Source organism: Miniopterus natalensis, chromosome 2 (assembly GCF_054644295.1).
Source record: "Miniopterus natalensis isolate mMinNat1 chromosome 2, mMinNat1.hap1, whole genome shotgun sequence".
In the NCBI taxonomy this organism is placed as follows: Eukaryota; Metazoa; Chordata; class Mammalia; order Chiroptera; family Miniopteridae; genus Miniopterus; species Miniopterus natalensis.
The window spans coordinates 86174342-86199389 of record NC_142082.1 but is presented as its reverse complement, the minus strand read 5'-3'; the positions used below and the strand labels follow the sequence as shown (position 1 = coordinate 86199389).

Below are 25048 nucleotides of genomic sequence, written 5' to 3'. Positions count from 1 at the left end.
TTCTGAGACTTTGCAGTTTAAAACCTCTCAAAATATGTATATTCAAACTCCCATCATCAAAGTATAAATACATTTTACCAGTGGCTTCAACAATTGAAATTCTGACAAATGTTCACAAGTCTTTTGACCATTTACACTACTTCCAAGAACTGCCTTATGCCATCTTCTGACCATTTTTTTTCTCTGTGTGGGCACCTTTTTCTTACTGATTATAAGAACCTTAATAATATAAAGGACATTATTCCTTCACCAAATAATTGACAAACATTTTCCACATTTTCAATTTCAAGGGTTGTTATTTTTTTTGGCATAGAAGTGGTTTTTAATTGTCTTGAATAAAATCTATTAAATTTTAACCCTGTCATTTCTTCACTTAAAGTTGATGTTGGAAAAACCATCTCCATCTAGTGATCTGTTAATATTCCATATTCTTTTTCCTATAGCAATTTTTATTTTAACTAACTTTTCATTATAATTACATTGGTTTTGTTAAATAATACATAACATAGAAATGCAAGCGGAGTAGGGAAATAAAGTAGAAAGTTTTAGAATTCCTCTACCGAGAATATAATAATGATAATCATTAGAAACCACTTCATGAAGAGGAGAGGGAGGAGAAGGAAAAGGAGAGCAAATAAAGAAGGAATTACAGGAGAAATGTGTACTAATGGGATCATAATTTTTATTTTATTTTACTATTTTATTTTATATATTTTATTATTCATTTTATTTTATTATTTTATTTTTATTTTATTATTCTATTTTATTACTATTTTATTTATTTTATTTTATTTTGGGGGAGGAGAAGAGCTACCATTTATTTAAATTTGCTCCCTCCCATCTAAGACCAAGTTGATCTCTAAACAAGCATCAAATCCGAAGCTCATTTGCATCAGTGTGTGCTTCAATAAGGTGAATACTACAATGACGTATAATTATATGCTAACAATTCAATGCCCAAGAGTCCTGTAAAACAATTGTACAGGTCCAGGATAATCACAGTATGCAAATACACTAGGCAAATCATTACCTACTTAGTCTCCTTCATTTTGGTGGGTTTAACATGAGAATAATCCATGCTATCAGATGAGATTTCATTTTACAGCTGTAGTAACCAAGTACATAAAAGCATAAATCTGTCCCAATAGCTTCTAAAAGATTTTTCCCATATCGTCAGAGGTAAAAATAATGAAATCTTGCAAATGTACAGTTAATAGGACCCTGGTGGACTCTCACTTCAAAAATGTATGGTCTACAAAACATTAAAGGCTTGATTTTAGTTTCTGCACTGATCCTGTTAATAAAAATGTCTAATTAAAACACCTGTAAAATACTGATAGCTTTAATTTTACATAAAATTTCCAAAACAACTGTTACACAGTATAATAGGTTTCTGCAATGAATAGGTTATTAATGGAAATATTATTTTAAATTAAAATCAGATTCTAAATTTAAATTAGTCATCTCTGGCTAATGAAGAGAAAAAGAAGTCATCTGTGCTGGGAATAATATAGCAGGTAATCTACTTTTCAATATCTGTTAAAGCAAATACACTCAATCACTCAATTTATTTTGCTTCTTCTGACATGTACTCCACTTGCCACTTCTGATGGGTTTCACAGCTGAACTGAATATTAAAACTACAGTCTAATGCATCCTTTCAATTTTACTCACAATCTGAATCCACCCTCCCAATTCACCAGTGAGGAGACACTTGTATGACTTCCCTTCAACTAGCTTTCAGGTGATTCTGAATGATGGTTTTTCTGTATATTAGTTGTAATTTTGATGTGGTTGTGGAAGGTGGCAAGTAACACATTTATATTAACTGCCATCTTGACTGGAAGCCACCTACTTCTTATTTTAAATAAAAAGCAACAAATATAATTTTATTAATATTTAAGAAAAGAAATGGACATGAAACTAATTTTTTTTTAAACTTTGAGATTAAGGTGACTTTCTTCACCCAAAAAGATACAATTTATTTTTTTTTAATTATCAATGAAGTTTAGAAAAGAAAAAGAGTGAAATGATAATATATTTTGACTAAACATTTCAGTTTCGGAAAGTATTAATTTTTCCTTTAAATGAAAAACAGACAATTAGCACTCCTACACTTTACGTCACCTCTCAATTTTTGTGACCTACATTGCTATTTGAACATTATCAAGGTTTAAAACACTTAGATTATGTTCATCTTAAGGCTGTTATATATTAGTTGTTAGGTCTTGGTCTATTCTATTTTATTTTTATTTTTTAAATATATCTTTATTGATTTAAGAGAGAGGAAAGAAGAGGGAGAGAGAGAGAAACATCAATAAGAGAGTCATTGATTAGCTGCCTCCTGCATGCCTCCGATTGGGGATTGAGCCCGCAACCCGGCATGTGCCCTGACCAGGAATCGAACCATGATCTCCTGGATCCTAGGCCAATGCTCAACCACTGAGCCACGCCTGGCCGGGCAGGTCTTGGTCAATTTTAAATTCAGTTCCTTGACTTTGTCTTCATCATTTCTGGTTTCACTCTTTTGACTCATCTCTCAAATGGACAGATATTCAAGAGAAGATCAAAAAGGCTGTCTTCTGATTTTTTACTTTACTGTCTATATTCTTAACAACCTGGCAGGGAGGGTGTAACATTCTTGGGTTGCATGTTCTCTTAGAACTTGTAGACACTGAACTACTTCTTTTGGCATTGAATTTTAGCTATAGAAAAGTCTGAGGCAAGTCAATGTTTAACCAGATGAAGGTGCCTTTCTTTCCTAGATGATTATAGGAATTCTTTTTTTTAATCTCTAAACTTCAATTTACATACTGTATTCAGTATTGATCATTCTATGATACTTTCCTAGATCATGTGCTTTTTCTGTACACAAATGAGTTATTTCATGGGAGTACTTTCTGTATCACTTGTTAGATTCCCCTCTTCAAAGACTCCAGTTATCTTTAGAGACATTGTCTTCTGTATGTCACTGGCCCACCAGTATGTTTAATTAACTCTTCAAGTTCCTGTTCATCTCATTTTGTTTGTTATTATCTTTGAGAACTTACTGAAATTATATTCTTGAAATTCATTTTATACGTCAAAACATTATTACCGTCTTTTCCTTATTATATGTGTTCTTCTGAACCAAATTCTTCAGTCCTTTATTCACTTTTTCTCTCTCCTTTTGTAGTGTCATATTAGTGCAATTTCTCTGTCATATTTTTTTCATCTTGTTTATGCTTGTATATTTTATTTTTTTTAAATGTTTCTTTATCTTTATTGTTGAGAATATTACAGATGTCCCCTTTTATCCCCACTGATCCCCTCCACCCCGCACCCACCCACCCCCAGGCTTTCCCCATACCAGTATCTGTGTCAATGGGTTATGCTTATAAACATACAAGTTATTTGATTGATCTCTCCCCACCCACATCCCCCTCCCGCCTTCCCTCTGGGATCCCTCAGTTTGTTCCATGCTTCTATGGCTCTGGATACACTTTGCTCATCAGTGTATTTTGTTTATTATATTCCACATACAAATGAGGTCATGTGGTACTTGTCTTTCTCTGACTGGCTTATTTCACTTAGCATAATACTTTCTAGTTCACTCCATGCTGTGCCAAAGGATAAAAGGTCCTTCCTCTTTACAGCTACATAATATTACACGGTATAAATGTGCCACAGCTTTTTTATCCACTCATCTACTGATGGGCACTTGAGTTGTTTCCAGATCTTAGCTATTGTAAATTGCCCTGCTATGAAAACAGGGGTGCATAAGTTCTTTGTGATTAGTGTTTCGGGTTCCTTAGGATATATTCCTAGAAGTGGGATCACTGGGTGAAATAGGTCAATTCTTAATCTTTTGAGGAAACTCCATACTACTTTCCATAGTGGCCACACCAGTCTGCATTCCCACCAGCAGTACCCTTTTCTCCACACCCTCGCCAGCACTTGTAGTTCACTGACTTGTTGATAGTAGTCATTCTGACAGGTGTGAAATGATACCTCATTGTGGTTTTAATTTGCATCTTTCTGATGATTAGCAATATTCAGCATTTTTTCATATGTCTCTTAGCCATTTATATGTCCTATTTTATTGTATAGTATTTATTCTTAATTCTTATATAATTTGTGTACTTCTCATCTTCTCTCTTTAACCAAGTTGAAATTTGTTTGCTTTGTTGTCTGAGGTAGTTTTCAGGGATAAGCATTTCCTGTTCTATTTTTTCTGAGGTCTGAAGGCTTTCATTGAACAGAAAAAGAACAGCTGAGGTTGTGTGCAGCTGTTATTAGAGCATCAGTACCACTCCTTTTTTTGAGGCAACTTAAAAAAAAATATTCTCTAATATAGTTCAGTCTACTTAAGGGGCTACATCTCATTCTCACAGAGAAATTGTCTCAGGCTTTGGATTGATCCTCGTATTTAATATCTAAAAACTTGGAACTTCGACTTTCATCACAGAATGTCAGCCATAATTGTTCCTTCTCCATGCCTCTCCAAGAACTATTTCCATCCACCCAAAGTCAGAAGCAAAAGAAAATAGGGATACTTAATAAGTTCCTATCACTCCATTGTAGAATAAATCTAAGAATTCTACTGAATGTGCAGGCATAAGCATGGGTTAAGGATACATATGAAGTCACATAAAAAATATGGTTTTTCTTTAGCTATTCTTTGTTTGAGGGCATTAAGTTATGCAGCTTTCTTAATCTGGCTATATCTGATTTGTTATTTATTTGAGGGAGAAGTCCCAATTTTTTAAAAAAATATGTTTTTATTGATTTCAGAGAAAGGAAGGGAGGGACAAAAGAAACATCAATGATGTGTCATTGACTGGCTGCCTCCTGCACGGCCACTGCTGTGGATCAAGCCCCTAAGCCAGGGATATGCCCTGACCAGGAACTGAACTGAGATCTCCTGAATCATAGGTCAATGATCAACTGTTGAGAAAACACCAGCCAGGCAAAAAGTTCTTATTTTATTATTTACTATTTATTTCATTAGGTTTGGACAAAAGAAGTTCTTTCATCTCTTTTTAAACTGACTTGGAAGTCCACAATTCCAAATATTCTCTGATATTTATGTGTGTGTTTTTGGGGGGCTGAGGAGCACGGGGTGAGAAGAAGAAAGGGGCATGGTTTGGGGTAAGATTCTTCTGTACTTTCTGTCTGTCCAATTCAGCAACTAAACAATTTCCCATTGTCAATTATTGGGTAATTCACCTTCTAATCATGTTGCTAGTACCTAAGCATACATGCATTAATTAGTATTTGTTCCTGGGGTTCTATTCATCTGTTTTATCTTTTGCCTTGGTATAAAGTCTACTAGACTATCACAATAGATACTCATTTTTTAATCTTTCATTGACATTTTTACTTATTTCCTCATCTGAGTTAGCTTTGTAGAAGTTTTTAAAAAACTTTAATAAAACTTAAAATTTTCTCCAAAACTACATTATGTTAACAATTGATTTATTTTAATTCTACCTTTATATAACTGAGTCTTTCCATTAAAGTACATGATACAGTCTTCATTTACTATAGTTACTAAACATTTTTCATGAAATAATTTATAATTTTATTTATTTTCTAATAAATTGAAAATAATAGCATTTTAGGCTATTGTTCTATATATTATTCTATAGTAATAATCATTTCTCAACTATTAGACATTATTATGCTTTTTAATCTTCTTCAGTATTTTAGGACAATTGGAAGATTGAAGTTTAAAGCTACATTTCCTCAACTTTTTACATTGAGGCTAAAATTGAATAAGCTATATGAATTCAACAATACATATATCTATCAATGTTTATGGGGAAACTGTACCAAAACACAACTATGAATTAAGGAACAAGAGGACAGGTTTGTTGAAATATCAGTAATGATTACTAGGTAAGCAAAACAGAGAATGTTTTGGGCTCCTGTGCATTTACCTTGTTTATTAATAATTTGATATTACTCTTTCCACATTTTATTTGTTGGAAGTAGTATGTATATGTATGGAGAAGACATAAAATAACCATTTAAAAATATCTGGAACAAAATGATTTTATTACCCAGAACTAAAAAATTATCTATTCCATTTTGCCAAAAAGTAATATATTTTCTTTTAATTTTATATTCTGTCCCATAATTCTAAAAGTTTGTCTCCATTCCAAATCTCTCCATTTTATCTTAATGAAGTATGGAGAAGTTTTACCCACCTTATTGATTACTACAAAAAATTACCTTAGGCCCTGGCTGTTGTGGCTCAGCTGGTTGAGCATGATCTCATGCACCTAGAGGTTACCCATTCGATTCCCTGCCAGGGCACATCCCTGAGTTGCAGGCTAGATCCCCAGTAGGGGCTGTGCAGGAGGCACCCAATTGATGTTTTTCTCTCATCAGTGTTTCTCTCTCTCTTTCCCTTCCTTTCTCTCTAAAATCAATAAAAACTTTATTTTTATTTTTTTAATTAGCTTTATAGTTAGTGATCCTTTCAAGAATTTTTGTCTTATTTTCTATTTTGTTGATGCTAGACATCATCTTTATTAATTTGTGCTCCCTAGCTTACATTGCTATCCTTTAATTAATGTAATATGAGTATACACTCCTCTAATTTTTAAACTGTTCTTCAGTATTGGAAGTATTTATTTCTGAGTAAGTTTTGTTATAATGCATAGGTAATTTTAGATAATTTCTGATTCTCTTTTTATTTATTCTTTTTACTAAGGGATACTGGGGAATGTTCCTTAATTTTTAAGGACTTAGTTGAGCCCGGCCGGGTGTGGCTCAGCAGTTTAGCATCGACCTAGGATCCAGGCGATCAGGGTTTGATTCCTGGTCAGGGCACATGCCCGGGTTGCGGGCTCGATCAATGACTGTCTCATCATTGATGTTTCTATCTCTCTCTCCCTCTCCTTTCCTCTCTCTGAGATCAATAAAGATATATTAAAAAAAAAAAAAAGATTTAATATTTAAGAACTTGAGATTTATTTTTAACTTCTTTTTTTTTAAATTTCTAATGTCATTACATTATGGTCAGGAAATGGTAGTCAATAAAATAATCTACTTTTCTACATTGTTCATTTTATGGCCAAGGATAAATAGATATATGTTTAAGTGTTCTAGAGCCATGAAATATATTCTCAAAAGATGTAAAACTGAACATACATCTACTAAGTTCTATGAATATATACTAAATTTCTCTATATCATTATATATTATCTACTCAATTATTCAAATTCTGGGAAAGATAGAGTGCTTATGCTGTTATACTTCTTTTCATAATTTTATAGTGTAAATAAATGGTATAATTATTCTACATCCTTCTGCAACTTGTTTTTTTGCTTCATATTAGTTTTATAAAAGTTAACTCTTGGTAATTAATTTTCAAAGCTGAATATTTCCAATTGTATGATGATAACTAATTTATCTGTTAGCTTACTGATATTCTTTAGTTTGTTCCAATTTTTCATTATTACCAACAATGTCACACTGAACTTTTATGCATACATATAAGAGCTTCTTTATATTAAACAGAGAATTGCTGAGTCACAGAGCATGAAAATTTTCATCTATTTGACAATTATTAAAGCGCTCTCCAGTGTCTCCAATGATTGTATCAATTATACAATTCTACCAGTAATTTAAAAGGTTCTCTATGCATATCCTTACCAACATTTTATACCATCACAAGTTTAAAGTTTTTTGTTTTTCTTTAAGTTTTGTTTTGTTTTTTTTTTAATATATCTTTATTGATTTCAGAGAGAGGAAAGGAGAGGGAGAGAGATAGAAACATCAATGATGAGAGAGTCATTGATCGGCTGCCTCCTGCACGCCCGTGACGGGGATCGAGCCTGCAACCAGGGCATGTGCCTTGACCGGGAATCAAACCCTGATTGCCTGGATCCTAGGTTGATGCTCAACCACTGAGCCACGCCCGGCCGGGAACAAGTTTAAAGTTTTGAAGGGGTTAATGCGGGGGAAAAGGAGACATCTGTAATATTTTTAACAATTAAGAAAATTTTTTTAAGAAATTAAAGTTTGCCATCCTAATAGGCATTAAATGAAACTTTTTTTATTTGCATTTCTTTTAATTAAATTTATTGGGATGATAATGATTAATAAGAGTATAAAGGTTTCAAGTGTATATATCTATGATACATGATCAGTATACTGTGTTGTGTACCCACCACCCAAGATCAAATCATCTTTAGTCGCCATATATTTGGCCCCCTTTACCTTTTACTACTCCCTAATCCCCCTTCCCTCTGGTAACCACCATTCTACTGTCTGTGTCTTTGAGTTTTTATTTGTGTGTTTTTCTTGTTTGTTTGTTACTTTCAGTTTTATATCTCACATATGAGTGAAGGGCCTATAAACTGAAAACTAAAAGCATTATTAAAAGAGACTGAAAAAGACAAAATGAAATGGAAAGATATTCCGTATTTCTAGATTGGAAGAATCAACTAGTTAAAATATCCATGTGACACAAAGCAATGTATAAATTTAATGCAATTTCCATCCAAATACCAGTAATATGTTGTTTTTGTTTTGTTCATTTTTGTTTAAAATATTACAGATGTCCCTTTTTCTCCCCAATCCCATCCCATTCCACCCCATCCCATCCCCCTCCCCAGGCCCTCTCCCCACCATTGTCCATGTCCTTGGGTTGTGCATATATGCATATAAATTCTTTGGTTAATCTATCTCCCTCCACCCACCCACTCTCCTCCATCCCTCTGACATTCGTCAGTCTGATCTATGCTTCTATGTCATTTTTTTAAAGAGAATGAACATATAAATCATCAGACTTATATGGAAACACAAAAGACCCTGAATAGCCAAAGCAATTTTGGGAAAAAGAATCAGGCAGGAGGTATCACACTACCTGACTTCAAATTATTCTACAGAGCAGTAATAATCAAAATAGCATGGTTTTGGCAGAAAAACAGACACACAGACTAATGGAACAGAATTGAGAGCCCAGAAATAAACCCACATGTATATGGGCAAATAATTTTCACAAAGGAGCCAAAAACATGCACTGCAGAAAAGAAAGCCCCTACAATGAGCAGTGCTGGGAAAGTATTTGCACTTTCCTGATTGCAATTGAAGTTGAACATCTTTCCATGTTTACTTCCAGTTTAGGTTTCCTCTCAAGTGAACTGACTGTTTATATTATTCTTGCTCCAATGGTTTTTTTTTTTCCTTATTTGTTCCCATAATTTTTCATATGTTCAAGATACAAGTCCAGTGTATTCCAGATAAACCACAAATATCTTCTTGCACTGTGTAGCTTGTCTTTTCACTTTTTTATGGTATCTTTTAAAACATCTTTCACTTTAATCGTCAAATTTATCAACTTTTTCCTGGATGATTTTGACTGCTTATTGTTTCAAAAACACTTTCTTAATTCAAGGTGATGACACTATTATCCTACATTTCCTAAGAGTTTTTAATTTTGCTTTTCAAAATTGTATTAGCTTTATTGAGGTATAATATACATAAAATTCCCAGTTTATAAGTTTATAATTCAGTGTTTTCTTAAAAATCTTACAGAGTCATGCGGTCATCACGATTATCCTGTTTAAAACACTTTCATCACTCTACAAAGTTCCCTTGTGCCCATTTGAAGTTAATCTCAACTCCCATCGCTAGCCCCACATAACCACTAATTTGAATTCTGGACATTTCATATATAAGTAATCATATAATATATAGTCTTTTGCATCTGGCTTTTATTATTTAACATAATGTTTTTAGGACTCATTAATGTCATAGCATGCATCAGTAGTTTCATTTTATTTTATTTTATTTTTATTTTTTTATATATCTTTATTGATTTCAGAGACAGGAAAGGAGAGGGAGAGAGAGAGATAGAAACATCAATGATGAAACAGTCATTGATTGAGCCCGCAATCCGGGCATGTGCCCTGACCAGGAATCAAACCCCAATCGCCTGGATCCTAGGTCGATGCTCAACCGCTGAGCCACGCCCGGCCAGGCAGTAGTTTCATTTAAATTGTGAAACATTATTCCACCGTGTGGACATATGGTATTTTGTTTATCCACTCACCAATTGATAAATTTTGGGTTCTTTCCAGTTTTGGCCTATTATGAATAATGGTACTAAGAACATTCATGCATAGATCTAGGTGTGAACTTAATGTATCATTTCTCTTGGGTAGATACATAATCATGAAAATGCCAGGTTGTATGGCAAGAATTCATTAAAGACATAAGAAAACCTTTTTGGAACATGGTTGTAGCATTTTACATTCCCATGCACGAGGATTCAATAAACTGCTAGATTTGTAGGTTTGCTTCTATTTAAATCAAACTATATTCCATTTTTCTTTGATTTCAATTTTGACCCAGGGGTTCTTTAGAAGTGTGTTACTTACTATTCAACTACCTAGGGATTTCCAAAATATCTTTCTATTATTGATTTCTATATTAATTCTGTTGTGGTCAAAGAACACATTTTGTCTTATCTCAGTTTTTTAAGGTTTACTGAGATTTGTTTGATGTTTTACTTCCCAACCCATAATATATTCTGGAGAATGCTGCATATGCACTTGAAAAAAATTCTGCTGTCTTTAGGTGGAATGCTCTATAAATGCCAATGAATTGTTCAATACAATCTTGAACCTGAGTGGTAAAAACAGGGTTTCATTTACGTTATTCAAAGAGAATGCTTTTAACATTACATTCCTAAATAGGACTATGGTATGTTTTGGGTAGTTATACACTATTAGGTTAAAAAATAATAATTCTCTATTTGCAGCTTCCTAAAATTTTTTATGACAAATAGGCACTGAATTTTATCAAACGCACTTTTTGTACCATTATAATTATACAGCTATTCTTTAATATGTTAATAAGTAGATCATGTTAAAAAATATCTTGATGTTAAACTACCCTTACATTCAGCATAAAACTGAGAAACTAGGGGGAAAAGGCAAACTACCTTTCTTCTTTTAATATAAATATTTAGGGTTATAAATTGCATCCAATGCGCCTTAGATTAACTCTCAGAAGTATAAACACAAAATTTTCAATATCTTTTAATGCCAAATATTTTATAATTTGCACAATGATTTTTTTGTTATGAGTTATTTGAAATATGTATATTTCCATTATGATAGTTTGATTTTAATTTATTTTTATTATTTAACTAATTAAATGTATTGGGGTGACACTGGCTAATAAGATTATGTAGGTTTCAACTGAATATTTCCATGATACATGATCTGCACTTTGCACTGTGTGTCCCACCCGAAGACAAATCATCTTCCATCACCATATATTTGGTCCTCTTTACCACTTACTAGCTTCCTCTCAGCCCCCTTCCCTCTGGTAGCCTATGCTATCTGTGCCTATGAGTTTCAGTTTTTAATCACTGATTTGTTTAATTGCACTGTGAGTGAAAAGTCTTCTGGATGATAATAATGTATTTAAATTTATGGAAACAATTTTATGGCTTAATTTGAATACTATTTACAGTTTTGTTTGTGTTTGAGAAAATGTGTATGTTAAGCCACCAGATTTTTTTTCTCCTCAAATTTATACTGTTTTTTTTATTTATTGCTTGTTTAAAAGAAGGAACATGTTAAACTTTAAAAATTATTGTGATTTCTCTTCCAAATTTAGAAAATTTTTCTTTCTATATCTCACCTATTTGTTAAGGGCATGTGCATTTGAAATTGTTTTATCTTCCTGGTAAACTGTACCTTTCTCATTACATGGTGCCCCTCTTTAGCCTCATTAACATTTTTGTCTTAAAGTTTATTTTGGTTTATTTAAACATTGGCCTACCAGTTTTTATTACTTAGTTTTAAAAATATTTAATACTTTTATTGGGTTAAAAAACAAAATGGAGACAAACTCATAGACAAATATAACAAACTGATGATTGCCAGATGGGAGGGGAGTTGGTGGAATGGGTGAAAAAGGTGAAGGGATTAAGATGTACAAATTGCCACTTACAAAAACAATAACTGGGACTTAAAGGAAAGCATAGGAAATTATAGTCAATGATATTGTAATAACTATGTATGGTGTCAGACGGGTACTAGACTTATCAAAGCGATCACTTCATAAATTATATGAATGTCTAGTAACTATGCTGTACTCCTAAATCTAATATAATATTTAAAAATAAAATTTAAATGATGACAATCAAAAGGTGCAGAAGTTTCATACCCAACTCAATCCCTCCCTTATTCCCCTCACACCCCAAATAAGTAAACATTTTTCTTGGTTTTCTTATTTGTCTACAGTTTCTCCCCTCCACACACTCTTTAAAATTGATTTTATTTTTTAGGGTAGTCTAGGGGTATAGCAAAATTGAGCAGAGAGTACAAAAAGAGTTCCCATATATACCCTGGACTCATATATTCTACATACTCATGGCTTCCACTCACTATCAACATCCCCCACCAGCATGGTACATTTGTTAGAGCTGTCCATCAACTTTTCTCACCCCCCACCCCAGTTTTCAAGGTGTAGAGCATCATGCTTTGATATATGTATATTATATGTATATTAAAAGATGGTAAGTTTAACAACTATCACCTCACATAGTTAGAATTTCCTTTTCTTGTGATAAAAACTTAAAAAATTTACTCTTTAGCAACTTTCCAATAAACAATACAGTATTCTTAACTATAGTCACCATGCTGAACATTATATACCCAGAACTTATTTATCTTATAACTTAAAGCTTGTATCTTTTGACTGCATTCACTCATTTCCTCCACACCCCACTTCCTGCCTGTGGAAACCAATTTTTTACACTCTGTTTCTCTGAATCTGGTTTCTTTGGTTTCCACATATAAGTGAAATCATACAGTATTTGTTTTTCTCTAACTTATTTCACTTAGCATAGTGTCCTCAAGGTCTGTCCATGTTATCACAAATAGCAGGATTTCCTTAATCTTTATGGCTGAATAACATTCTGTTTTTTATATATAGATATCTGTATCTTCAAGTTCATTGCACCATTATTTACAAATAGCCAAGACATGGAAACAACCTAAGTGGCCATCGATAGATGAATGCATAAAGAAAATGTAGACAGATTGTTTCCATGTCTTGGCTTTTTGTAAATAATGCTGCAATGCACTTGGCGGTGCATGTCTTTGTGAGGTAGTGATTTCGTTTCCTTTGGATATATTCCCAGAAGTGATTTTGTTTCCTTTGGATATATTCCCATTTTAAAGTGACTTTTCTGTATTATGTAAGATAGGAGTCTAGTTTCATTCTCCTGCAAGTGGCTGTCCAGTTTTCACTACACCATTTATTGAGTAAACTATCCTTTTCCCCATTGTATGTTCTTGGCTCCTTTGTCATACAACTGATCAAATATGCATGTGTTTATTTCTGGACTCTCTGTTCTGTTCCACTGATCTGTATCTGTTTGCTTTTATGCCAATTTCACTGTTTGATTACTATAGCTTTGTAACATACAGGAAGGGGTGAAAGTAGGTTTACAGTTGTTCATACCAAAAATCACACATTAATTAATAAATAATACAAGAATATACTGTGTTTCAGCATGGATCAGACTGATGAATCTCAGAGGGAAGGTGGGAGTGGGTGGGGAGAGATTAACCAAAGAATTTATATGCATATATGCATAACCCATGGACACAGACCATAGTGTGGTGAGGGCCTGGAGAGGGGAGTGGGTGCAGGGTGGAAAGGGTCAGTGGGGAAAAAGGTGACATCTGTAATATTTTGAACAATAAAAAAAAATAGACTGTTTCACATACTCATAACTGTAAACCTAGTTTTGCCCCACCATGTAGTTTAAAATCATGAAATATGAATGTTTCAGCTTTGTTGCTTCTCAAGACAGTTTTGGCTATTAGGGGTCTTTTGTGATTGCATACAAATTTTAGGATTGTTTGGTCTATTTCTTTGACAAATCCCATTATAATTATGAAAGGGATTTCATTAAATCGCTGGATCATTTTAGGTAGTATGAACATGGTAACATCAGTTCTTCAATCTATGAAAACAGAACAGCTTTCCATTTATTTCTGTCTTCTTCAAATTTTTGGTAATTTGTATAGTTTTCAGTGTATAGATCATGTACCCCCCTTGGTTAAATTTATTCCTCAGTATTTTATCAAACCATTCATTCTTTCTCCATATCTCTCAACTTCATTTCCTAGTTCAACTTTGCCTCTTGGTGCTGTATTCAGGTCATTTTTTCATTTCTATCTTCAAGTTCACCAATTATTTCTTAAGTTTTATGTATCTGTTTAATATGCTTATGGAGTTAATTTTCATCACTAACTTTTCAGTCTAGAAGCTACTTTTGATTATTTTTTAAGTTTCATGATTTGTTTTAATATTGTCTCAATTAATAAGAATAATTTCTCCTATTATGCTTAATCTTCATTTTCTGGCATATGAGAATTTCCTTTTGTGTGCTCAGCTATACTTCTAAAATAATTTTTGGTCTATTTTATCCAACATTTCTAAGTTTTTAGTAGTACAAAGTGTTTCAGTATATCGTGTTTGCGCATTATTTTTCTCCAATAATTCATATTAGTCACACACTCAGTCGCCTGTTTTCTACAATTTTACCTTTTCTCTCACTTTGTATTTTTGATTCACACTTTTAGATCTTCCAACATGCTATCTGAGTGAACTGCAGTTAAGTTAAAGAAGGAGAATATGACCTTGCGCGCAACTTGAAACTCGAATCTTCGTTTTAAAAGTAAATTTCAAAGGTTCCACCATAGCCTATACCACTAGTTATATTTCATTGAGTACATAGTTTGATTCTCTTTTCTTCTGTCTCTTGATGTTAGGCCCCTTTAATGAGTTATTTCATTTTCACACAGTTCAACTCCAATCTCACTACTATTAACGTTACATGAAGGGATCCTTGCAGGTGTGTAAGGCAAAAGGCCCTCTAAACAGTTACCTGTATTATAAAACTTAGCATGCTATAAACCCTGGAGACAACATGCTAGTACTCTCCCAAGTTGAAGGACAGGGAAAACTCATCCCATCATTTCAGGTACATCTCAGGTTTCTGTTGGTCACTTACACAGAAGCCAACGTTAACATTACTGCGGAAGGGGGTGAAATAGAGAAGACAATATTACTGACTATATACTTTATGCTATACTGTACATCCCTGAGACTATTTTTTAACTACCAATTTGTACTTATTAATTCCTTCACCTTTTTCACACAATCTTCCAAAGCCCCTCTCATCTGGTAGCCATCCATTTGTTCTCTGTATCTATGAGTCTGTTTCTGTCTTGTTTCTTTGTTTATGTTGTTTTTTAGACTCTACATATAGTAAAATAATATAGTATTTCTCTTTCTATATCTTGACTTATTTTGGATAGAATAATAAATACCCTGTAGGTACATCCATGTTGTTGCAAATGGCAACATTTCATTATTTTTTTATTGCTGAATAATATTACATTATATATATGTACTACCCCTTCTTTATTCATTCATCTACCAATGGATACTTGGGTTGTGCCCATATAAATAATGGTGCAATAAAGATAGGAGTAAGTGGATCTTTTGAATGACAGTTTTTTAATTTTTGGGGGTAACTACCCCAAACTAGAATTGCTGGATCATATGGTAGTTGTATTTTTTAATTTTTTTTAGGAACCTCCATAATGCTTTCCATAGAACCTGAATCAATTTACAATCCCTCCTACAGTGCACAAGGATTCCCCTTGATCCACATCCTCCCCAACAATTTGTGTTTGTTGATTTACTGATAACCACTGTGACAGACGTATGGTAATATCTGATTGTGGTTATAATTTCCACTTCCCTGATGACTAGTGGCTGACTGAGCATTTTTTCATATATCTTTTGGTCACCTTATGTCCCCTTTGGAGAAAGTTCTACTCATTTCGTCTAGCCATTTTATAATTGAACTATTTGATTTTTTTGGTGTTAAGTTGAATCAGCTCCTTATATATTTTGGATATTAACCCCTTATTGGATGCATCGTTGGTGAATATCTTCTCCCATTCTGTAGGATGTCTTTTCTTTTTTATTTCCATCACTATGCAAAACTTTTTAGTTTCATGTAGTCCTGCTTGTTTATTTGTTGTTTTGTTTCCCTTGACTGTGATGACATAGCCTAAAAAATATTACTGATAGCAATGACAAAGAGTATACCGACTCTGATTTCTATTAGAAGTTTTATGATTTCTGGTTTACATTTAAGGCTTTAATCCATTTTGAGTTTATTCTTGTATATGGTATAAGAAAGTGGTCATTTTATTTTTTTTACATGTATCTGTTTTCCCAATACCATTTATTTAAGAGACTGTCTTAACCCCATTGTATATTCTTGCCTCCTTTGTCATACATTAATTGATCATAAAGTTGTGGGTTTATTTCTCTATTCTGTTCCAATGATCTATATGTCTGTTTTCAGGCCAGCATCATGCTATTTTATTACTACGACCTTATAGTATAGTTTAAATTAGTTAGTGTGATTCCTCCAACTTTGTTCTTTCCCAAGATTGGTGTGACAGGGTCTTTTATTGATCTACACAAATTTTTGGAATATTTGTTCTACTTCTGTGAAATATGCCATTATCATCTTGATAGGAACTGCACTGAATCTATAGATTGTTTTAGGTAGTATAGACATTTTAATGCTGTTAATTCTTCCTATCCATGAGCACAGATATGCTTCCATTTATCTGAACCTTTATCAGTTTCTTTCTTCAATATCTTATAGTTTTCTGAGTGCATGACTTTTACCAGCTTCCTTAAATTTATTTCTAGATATTTTATTCTTTTTGATGCAATTATAAATGGAATTGTTTTATCAATATCTCTAATAGTTTCTTGGTGTATAAAAATACAACTGATTTCTAAATATTAATATTGTATCCTGTTACTTTACTGAATTCATTTATTAGTTCAAACAGATTTTTGGTGGAATCTTTAGAATTCTCTCTATACAGTATCATATCACCTGCAAATAATGCCCGTTTTACTTCTTCCTTTAAATTTGAATACCTTTTATTTATTTTTCTTTTCTGATTGCTGTTGCTAGGTGGTGAAAGTGGACATCTTATCTTAAAGAAAAAGCTTTAACTTTTCACCACTGAGTATGATGCTAGTTGCAGATATGTCATATTTAGCCTTTATTATGTTGAGGTATATTCACTACAGCCCCTCTTTTTTGTGAGTTTTTACTGTAAATAGATGTTGGATATAGTAAAATGCTTTTTCTGAATCTACCAATATGATCACATGATATTTTATACTTCATTTTGTTAATATTGATTTGAATCCTGAGAATAATTCTCACTTGATTATGATGTATGTTCTTTTTAATATATTGCTGAATTCAAATTGCTAATATTTTGTTGAGAATTTTCCCATCTACGATAATCATCAGGAATAATGGCCTCTCTCTTCTCCATATGTTACCCCTATGATGCAAATGTTGGTATGCTTGATGTTGCCACAGAGGCTCCTTAATCTTTTCTCATTTTTTTAAGTTCTTTTTCTTTTCACTGTGTTGACTGGATGCCTTCTGTTACTTTGCCTTCCAGACTGTTTATTAGAAACTCTACTCCATGTAATCTGATAATGATTCCATCTAATATATCCTCCATTTCAGTACTCTTTATTCCTGACTGATACTTTATATTTCTATCTCCTTTCTTTATGTTTTCTGTCTCTATGCTGAAATTCCACTGAGTTGATCCATTCTTTCCCTAAATTCATTGAGTATCCTTGTAACCAGTGAAATCAACTCTGTATCAGGTAGACTGCTAGCCTCTATTTCATTTAGTTCTTTTTCATTTAGTTCTTTAGTCTTGTCTTGTTCTTTCAATTGGGACATGTTTCTTTGTCTCCTAATTTTGGCTGCCTCCTTGTGTTCATTTCTATGTATTAGATGTATCTGTTATGTCTGCCAGTCTATAGTAGGTTTCCTGTGGGGCCCAGTGACATAGTCTCCATGATTACCTGAGCCAGCGCTCCAAAAGTGCCACTTGTGTGGGCTATATGTGCCTCCTTGTTATAGGTAAGGCTTGATTGTTGTTGGCACATCATTGGGTGGAACTGACCTTCAAGCTTACTGGCTGTGAGGGTTAGCCATTACTACAGTGGACAAGATGTGGTATGGCAGCTGACCTGATAAAGTAGGAGTCACTTTAGCAAGGTTCCAGTGTCAGCTGAGTCTACCTTTTAGATGTGTCATTTGTGAACCTGATTGGGTGGTGCCATAGTGTGGTGAGATGTCAGCTACCATATGTGTTTGTGGAGCCTCTGGAAGGGGATCCAGTGCAGTCCAATATCAGCTACCACTTGTGCCCATCTTGGAGCTGCTTGGTAGGAGCTATAAAGTGATCTGTGTTTGGTTGCCACTTGTGCTGGGCTTGGAGGCACCTGCAAGAGGCTATGCCAATAATTAAGGTTAGCTGCCACTAGTGCAAAGCAAAGCTTTGGGCCCTTTGGTGGGTACCACAGTGTGACCTGAGCCCAGCTGCCATATTTGTCAAGCTTGTCACTACTTAATTGAAGCTATATTCCAAGCCAAGATCAGCTGCCACTTATGCCAGGCTTGGGGCCACTTGGTGAGAGTTACAATGTAAGTTGAGACAAGTTGCTACTTTGTGCCTGGCTTGGGGCTGCTTAGCAAGAGGTACAGGGCATGCCCAGGCTAGCTGCTGCTTCTCTGGGATTTGTGGATCTTTGAGAGACTTTGGGAAAATCTGCAGCATGAGTGAAGCAGGCTGTTTGTGTGGAAACGCCACTGGAAGAGGTTTGGACCCAGCACCTGAGTTGTGTGGGGTGGGGTCTCAGGAAATCACCAGCACAAGGTGAACAGTGTTAGCCGGGTTAATGGAGAGCTCAGATCTTCTGACTCCGGCCTAAACCTGTAAGTTGGGTGGGAGGAAAGTTCAACAAATAATAATACCTGCCAGAACTTCTGTTCCTGAAGAAAGCTGCCCCAACCCCTGCCTCTCCAGCCTTCACACTGAAGTTAGTCAATTCAGTTCCTCCCTGTATGTCCCTGGTGGTCTTTGAGATGCTGCCTCGGAGCTGAAGCTTAAACTGAGTGAGTTTATGAGTGAGAATCCATGTGTGGGCGCCTCAAGAGGAGCAATTTGGTCTCTACCAGCCCTCAGTCTCACTCAAATGCAATTCCTTCCGGTTATTAATTAGATGATAAAGAGACACCTCTTCCCAACACCGCTTGTCTGGACTAAGAGCCCCAGGTAGGGCTGGTACCCCTTGTTCCACAGGTGAAAACACTGCAACTGAGATATCTCTTCTGATTCTAGTCACTATACTGTGGGTGTGGGAGCTCTCCATTCTACGTTTCCATCTCTCTTAACAGTCTCAAAGGGCTTCTTCTTTATCTCCTTATAGAAATATTGTTCAACTAGTCCTAAGGTGATTTCAGTGATGGCTGTTCTATAATTTAGTTGTAATTTTTATGTGGTTCTGGGAGGAGGAGAGCACAGAGTTCACCTACTCTACTATCTTAACCAGGTGTCCCCTTTATTTTGAATTTGGGCATTTTGAACATCTATTTGAGTCATTTCTTAAAATTCTGTTTTGAGGCCTGGATGGGCATGGCTCAGCAGTTGAGCATCTGACCTAGGATCCAGGAGATCACGGTTCAATTCCCGGTGAGGGCACATGCCCGAGTTGCGGTCTTGATCCCCAGTCGGGCATGTGCAGGAGGCAGCTGATCAATGACAACCCTCTCATCATTGATGTTTCTATCTCTCTTTCTCCCTCTCCCTTCCTCTCTCTGAAATCAATAATAATAATAATAAAAGATATATTTTTTAAAAAAATGTTTTGAGGATAACTGTAATCAGGCCATCTCCCCCAAGTAACATTTTGTTTTTCTAGTGAAGCATATATCCAAATATTTTGTTTTGTAAACCTTTAAAATTTACAGAAAAGTTAAACAGCAATTCAGAGTGGTCCTATCTAGTAGTCACACAACTTCCTCATATGTTTGTATCTTATCTAATCATGGAAATCATAGTATGCATGTGGAAACTAAGAAATCACCAGAGATACAATATTATCAACTAAACTACAGATTTTATTCATATTTAATAGTTTTCCCTCATGCAGTTTTTCTGTTCAGGATCCAATTCATGATACCGCCTTTCATTTAGTCACCACATCTCCTTATACTCCTTTGATGTGTGATAGTTTTCTGTCCTTTGCTTTTCCTGCTGTTCAACAGTTTTAAGGAGTGCTGGTCAAATGTTTTATAGAATGTACCTCAATTTGGGGACGTATAAGGCTTTCTCTGGATTACATTAGAATTATTTATCTATTAGAAGAATAATACAAAGGTGAAGAGTATGACTGTTGATATCAGCCTTAATCAATAGTGAAAATCACTGCCATGTTTTCTTATTCTTTGAAAGGGAGGCAGTAAGTCTATCCCATACTCATGAAGAAAAGATTTAAGTTCCATCTTCAGGAGGGAGGATTTGTAGCACATATTATTTGGAACAAACTTCTCGATTTTGATAATAGATATCAAACCTATTTCTAGTTCAGCTAACAATTACAGTGTATGGATTATCTCACAAAGTGTATTCCAGGCACTTGACAGAAATAATACATTATGTATTACAAGGGACCAACCCACACAGTCTTCAGTTTAGTTTCATTTCTGGACCCCAGTAAGATTTGCTGTTAGACAAACAATTCCTCCATATTCAACTAAGATGCTGAGTTGGGGCAGTATCTCATTTTTTTAATAGTTTTAAAGATTCTTCTTAGGGTTTTAGCTATATAATAAAACCATCTATAAATGATAGCTATTTTCTCCTCCCTAATAATTGGGTGTTTCATTGAATAAGTCATGATTAGATTATTGTCTGAACATTTTTCTCACTGCTGATCTGAATGCTGTCAGTATTTCATATTTATTTTATGTCAACTCTTTAAGATCTATATCTTATTATACATAAGAAATGTTCTGATTTTATGAGAACTACATGTTAAATTGTACATATTACCTTTTTGCTAACTATTCAAATTATTTCATGGCAATATACTGTAATTAACCACTTTATATCTGCTCTATCACTTATCCTAAAAACAAAGTGAGGGAATCAGTGTGGTTTTATTTATTTATAGGGTAAAAAATGAATCTCAAGGATGTTTCCAAGATCACTAAGAAAATATATAGCTAAGTCTTCAGCTATATACTATATTTCTTTGAAGTTATTTTTTATAACTTCTGCAATTTCAGTGTGTATTTTCTCTTTGAAACAAATATTGTTTAATAAATTTTAAATCTGTAGGCAGAAGATTCTTTGGTTTGTGACTTTGTTATTATTTCCTAATGCTATTGCATATTGATAAGATAATCTGAATCTTTTCTGTTTTGTTTCCATGTCTTGAAATTTTTTTCTGATGTCTACAACACCACATCAGATTTTCATAAATGCTCCTTGGGCACTTAAAGTTGTAGTCTTCATTAACAAGATAGAGAGTTCAAGCTATATTTATCCGATTTCCATTATTATTTAGATTTCTTTCTCTCTTGGCTTGTTTTGAATCAAGATCAATAAATTACTGTTTGTTTTAATGTTTTAAACTATTAATGTTTGTATATTTTGCCTTCAATTTCTGTTTCATGAAGATTTCACCCTTTGATATTATAAAGTATCCTTATTTATATTATTTATTACTTTTGTCTTAAATTCTAATTTGTTAAATATTAAGTCACGATTACTTTTTTTCATTTGTATTTATGTGCTAATCCTTTACTCATCCTTTAATTATCAGCATTTCTAATTCATTGTTTTTAGTATGCTTCTTGAATATAGAACTGTGATTTGTTTTTTTAATATTTTCTTTAATATTTTGAAAGCTTCATAGTTTTATTGAACTGCTTATCTTTGTAACTATAAAGGAATAAGAAGTCCTTTATACATGTTTAGAAAGTGTATTTTCCTAATATGAGCAATGATAATCAGCATATTTACTCTTAATTTTTCTTCTCTCCTGCCATCAAATTTTAGCCAATAGACCTATATTTCTAATACTTCTTTTATCAGCTTACACGGGTATCATTTGATTCTTTGGGTCTATTCCACTTTTCATCTTTCTTCAGTCCTTTCCCAATTTATTATAATTGTACCATTTCTACATTATTAGATCTTATAAAAAGTAAATTCTGGTTTGGAACTCTACTTCAAACAGTTGTGTTAATCTTGGTTTTGCTGTTAAATTAATGCACTGTTCTCCAGTGGTCCTTAACTGTAGTCTGTCTAGTTCTCCCAAAAGGCTGAACTTCATTTCATCCCCCAGCAATTTTCTCAAGAATTATTCAGAAAAAACACACACAATTCCTTGTACAGTTAAAATTTGTTTGTTAGCACCCTTTTTACTTAAAGGATACTTTGGCTCCAATTTTCTTCATTTCTATGCCTTATGGTTGGTGCTCTACATTTCCTATATTGAAGGTTGTTGTAGAAAAGTTAAGGCCAGACTCAATATATATTTTCTCCTTATTTGCGTTCCGCTAAACAAAGGATTCTTTACTTATATTTAAATCTAATAGTATATTCCTGTAATGATCATTCAAGAAATTTTCCCTGGTATGGCCTTTTGTATAAATGGTAAAATCTTATATTAGGATTTCATTGAATTAGAGCTTTATATACCACTTTTCTTATTTGAAAACTCTATTATGCCACTGTTGGAACTTCTGTACTTTCTACATCAATAATTTTCTCTGTAATCCTTATAAACTGTTATGTTCTTATCAATACATATTATTTGCTCTGTTTCCAATTTTATCTTCTGTGTATCTTAGTATGCTATCCATTCCGTTTTTCCACCAAAGTTATGTTAGTTGCTGATTCAATATTTCCATGTTGTACTACCATTTCTTCCAACTTCTTGAAATTCTGCTTAGTAGTTGTCCTTCATCAGAGGCAAATAATTTGTTTCTTATTTTTTAACTTACAGTAAAATTTTAATCACAATTATGTACTTCATAGCAATATTTTTCACATTTCTATCTTTTTTAAAGTTCTTTCTTAACTTTTAAGACATACATCTTGGCTAAAATCCTTTATTAATATCTCCTAATCAATCTATTTAAATAAGCAATCCTTATCTCTTAATATTATAAGTACATATGTTTCTCACTCTCAGTATTCTATATACTGTTCCTTATAAATGGGTAACATTTTTCTACAATCCTGGCTATACTGAATTAGTCACTATATCTTTAATATCTCTTATATCCCTTACTCAACTACAGCTTTTGCACCAAAATGAAAATAATATCTATTCTTCTAGACTATTTAGCAAGCTAGACATGTTTTATCTGGATTTTGTGCAGTTTTCATCAGTGTTATCAGTAAACTCTTGGTCTGTTTAAACAGCAAAACGAACTGACAACAGTAAGTTTTTGAGAGGAATCCCATGTAGCAACACTTAAATAAAAGCCTTATTAGCATAAAAAATAGATTTTAAAAAAGAGTAATCATGCACTGCAAAAACAATATAAAAATAACTCATTATATCAGCAGATGATTTGTTTTTAAAGTATCTGACTTCTGGACTTTGGGGGAAATATATTCTGGGATTTTCAAATCACAAAAGTAATCAATAAGCCCAATGTTAGAAAAGAATAAAAAAAATAATAAAATACTGACTTAGCACATAAGCAAAGAAACAGCTTTAAGGAAACCATAATATACATGTATTCCCTGAGTGAAGTAAGTTTTCACTGAAATTATATCCATATGTGGATATAATTTGATGAAATATTGTATTATATCCTTAAAATTAACAATATTTTCTTTTCAGCAAGCAAATAAGAATGCATTATATCCGTGAAGTTGTGATTTTGTTCTATAATTTACTATTGATAAACATTTTTTTATAAAATATTTTTGCAACTTTTACCACAGGAAGCTATTATTTCCATTGTAAGATTATTCCAGTCAAAGTTCATGTTACATTAGATACAAAAGTAGTAAAAATACAACTTCAGCACACATTTCTACAATTCATTCTTTAAAAAAATCTACTTACTTGTGACCTAAATGCTTCAGAAAGTATCCAAGAACCTTTAGAGCTTGAACCCAAATACTTTCACTTTTTGAAGCCAATAATTTGTAGATTACCCTAAAAAATATAGAAATCGATGATCTTTTCAACTTCTAGAATAAATATTGAAAATATAAGCACTGTATACTTTACAATTAAATTATACATACGTAAAATATAAAATACCTCTCAGGATTTCAAATTCTTTGAAAAAAGAAAAAATCAGCACATTTTATTAATTTTTCTTTAAACTTGACTTTCAAAAATATATAACAAAAAGGGCAATATGATTGCTTGTTCATAAGTATTGACTACCAGCACACTCAATAAAAATGGTCTACTTTAAGATACATGCTTTGTGAAGCCACATTTCCTCTTCTATTAGAATTTCCCCTGACATTTGTACTTGACCTTTGGAACATGGACCTGCCAGATTATTTCTCCTTTTTCAGAATTCAGAATGAGATCAGAGAAACAATATTTAGTCTTTGCTGGGCTCTTGAAATAGGAAACAATTTAAAATAGAAACTATAGGACAGCCTTGCTTTGTTCACAGACACAAGTCTATACATATAAAGAAGCAGAGGAAGAAAACTTATTTCCAGTTCCTGGTTCCTACAATGAGATTTCTATAACAAACAAATTCTTTTTTACTTAAATTTGTTTAAGAAGTTTTCTATTACTTGGAGCAAAAAAGTCTCTAGTAACATATAACCTTACCTAACCTATACAGTCACTTCAGATACAATATAAAAGCAGGGTCATATTCATTATAATATTTGTAGGTACTTCAGAACTTTTGAGGACAAAGATCAGTAATGAGGAAAGACAAGTATGAGAATAAGGAAAGTTATAGATGTCATATAAGAAATATTGACCTGGCCAGCGTGGCTCAGCGATTGATAATTGACCTATGATCTAGGATATAATGGTTCGATTCTGGTCAGGTTTAAAATAAATAAATAAACGGATATTCAGGAAATCATAAGAAAAA

The 25048-nt window shown here is 33.3% G+C and overlaps 1 protein-coding gene across 4 annotated transcripts in view; it reads right to left on the bottom strand.

The window, feature by feature from the left end:
* NBEA (neurobeachin) overlaps positions 1–25048 on the bottom strand; it is an 816964-nt gene that overhangs the window by 601248 nt on the left and 190668 nt on the right. For all 4 annotated transcript variants that reach the window (XM_016197269.2, XM_016197275.2, XM_087814370.1 and 1 more), the window contains one exon: positions 24040–24132. In XM_016197269.2, coding sequence (XP_016052755.2) covers positions 24040–24132 — 93 coding nt within the window. The remainder of the gene's footprint in view (positions 1–24039; positions 24133–25048) is intronic.